The sequence below is a fragment of the Perca fluviatilis genome, chromosome 14 (genome assembly GCF_010015445.1).
Source record: "Perca fluviatilis chromosome 14, GENO_Pfluv_1.0, whole genome shotgun sequence".
Classification (NCBI taxonomy): Eukaryota; Metazoa; Chordata; class Actinopteri; order Perciformes; family Percidae; genus Perca; species Perca fluviatilis.
Window position 1 is genome coordinate 33,310,466 of NC_053125.1, and position 2,186 is coordinate 33,312,651.

General features: G+C 45.9%; 1 protein-coding gene across 1 annotated transcript in view; it reads right to left on the reverse strand.

Annotated features, from left to right (window-relative positions):
* corin (corin, serine peptidase) overlaps positions 1-2,186 on the reverse strand; it is a 34,041-nt gene that overhangs the window by 27,825 nt on the left and 4,030 nt on the right. The window contains exon 2 of the mRNA XM_039821935.1: positions 1,621-1,797. Coding sequence (XP_039677869.1) covers positions 1,621-1,797 — 177 coding nt within the window. The remainder of the gene's footprint in view (positions 1-1,620; positions 1,798-2,186) is intronic.

Below are 2,186 nucleotides of genomic sequence, written 5' to 3' on the forward strand. Positions count from 1 at the left end.
TGAGTTCCAACTGGTGTGTCACTTTTCTGAATCTGATAAGAACAGCTAAACCCCAATCTGCAGAATCACACACACACACACAGACACACACACACAACACACACACACACACACACACACACAGACACACACACAACACACACACACACACACACACACACACACAACACACACACACACACACACACACACACACACACAACACACACACACACACACAGAACACACACACACACACACACACACAGAAACACACACAACACACATCACACACACAAACACAAATACACACACACTCAAACACACACATACAAACCACAAACACACAGACACACACATACATAATAACACAAATACACACACAAACAACACAAACACACACATACACACAACACAAATACACACACACACACACAGACACCACATACAAACACACACACAATACAAATACACAAATAATACACACATAATACTACGACACACACACACACAACTACACACACAATACACATACACAAAACACCCAACCACCACACACACAACACACACCACACTCACACACACACACACACACACACACACACACACACACACACACACACAATACACACTCACACACACACACACAACACACACACACACACACAACAACATACACACACACAGACACACACACACACTCCAAACACACATACACACAACACACAAACAAACAACACACACACAACACACATACACACACACTCACAACAACACATAATAATAACTCAAACACACACACACACACACACACACACACACACACACACACACACACAACACACACATACACACACACAACAACACACACCCTACACACACACACACACACACTCACACACAATAACAAAACACACACACACACACACACTCACACTCACACACACACACACACACACCTCACACCTCACACATCAATACACACAACAACACATACATACCCTGAAACTCCCACCATTTAAGTAATAACATAATGAATACCATCCCTTCTCGGTCACTCTCACACCCAGCAAGCCAGTAGGCTAACAGCTTAGGCTAACAGCTAGGCTAACAGCTAGGCTAACAGCTAGGCTAACAGCTAGGCTAACAGCTAGGCTAACAGCTAGGCTAACAGTTAGGCTAACAGCTAGGCTAACAGCTAGGCTAACAGTTAGGCTAACAGCTAGGCTAACAGTTAGGCTAACAGCTAGGCTAAAAGTTAGGCTAACAGCTAGGCTAACAGCTAGGCTAACAGCTAGGCTAACGTTAACGTTAGTGTCTGTCTGTCTGTATGCAGGGGGAACCCTTTTTGGGCTTATTTTAATTGGCCCATCACAGCACTACACCTTCTCTTCACCAGCTGGCTGGAAACTACAAACTGTTGTTGGTTTTGTAGTTCTATTCTACGTGAATTCGCGAGATCTCGTGGGGGTCCTCGTGACTACGGTCGGCAGAAGTTCTGCATTCAGTGGAGATCTGGAGTGAGGAGGTCTCGGGACGATCAAAGGAGTAAGAGGAGCGTTTGCGTGTGTGTGTGTGCGTGTGTGTGTTTGTTTGTTTTGTTGTGTCTCGTGTCCTGGAGGCGGGTGGAGTTAAACTCACAGCAGTTGAGCTCGTCGCTCTTGTCCAGACAGTCGTGGTCTCCGTCACACAGCCAGTCTCTGGACACACAGCGGCCGTCTCCACAGCGATGCTCAGTGGCCAGGTTACACACTGGACACACACAGACACACACAGACACACACACAGAGACACACACACAAGAGACACACAGACACACACACACACAGAGACACACAGACAAACAAGAACACACAAAACAAGACACACACACAGAGACAAAAACACACAACACACACAGAGACACACACACAGACACACACACACACACAGAGACACAATAATAAGAGAAAAACAAAAACAGACACACACAGAGAAACACATAGAGACACACAGAGACACACAGACACACAGAGACACAACACACACACAGACACACACAGAGACACACAGACACACACACACACACAGACACACACAGAGACACACACAGAGACACACACACAGAGACACACACACAAGAGACACAACACACAGACACACACAGAGACACACACACACAGACACACACAGAGAGCAATACTGCAAACTGAACCGAAGCACACCAA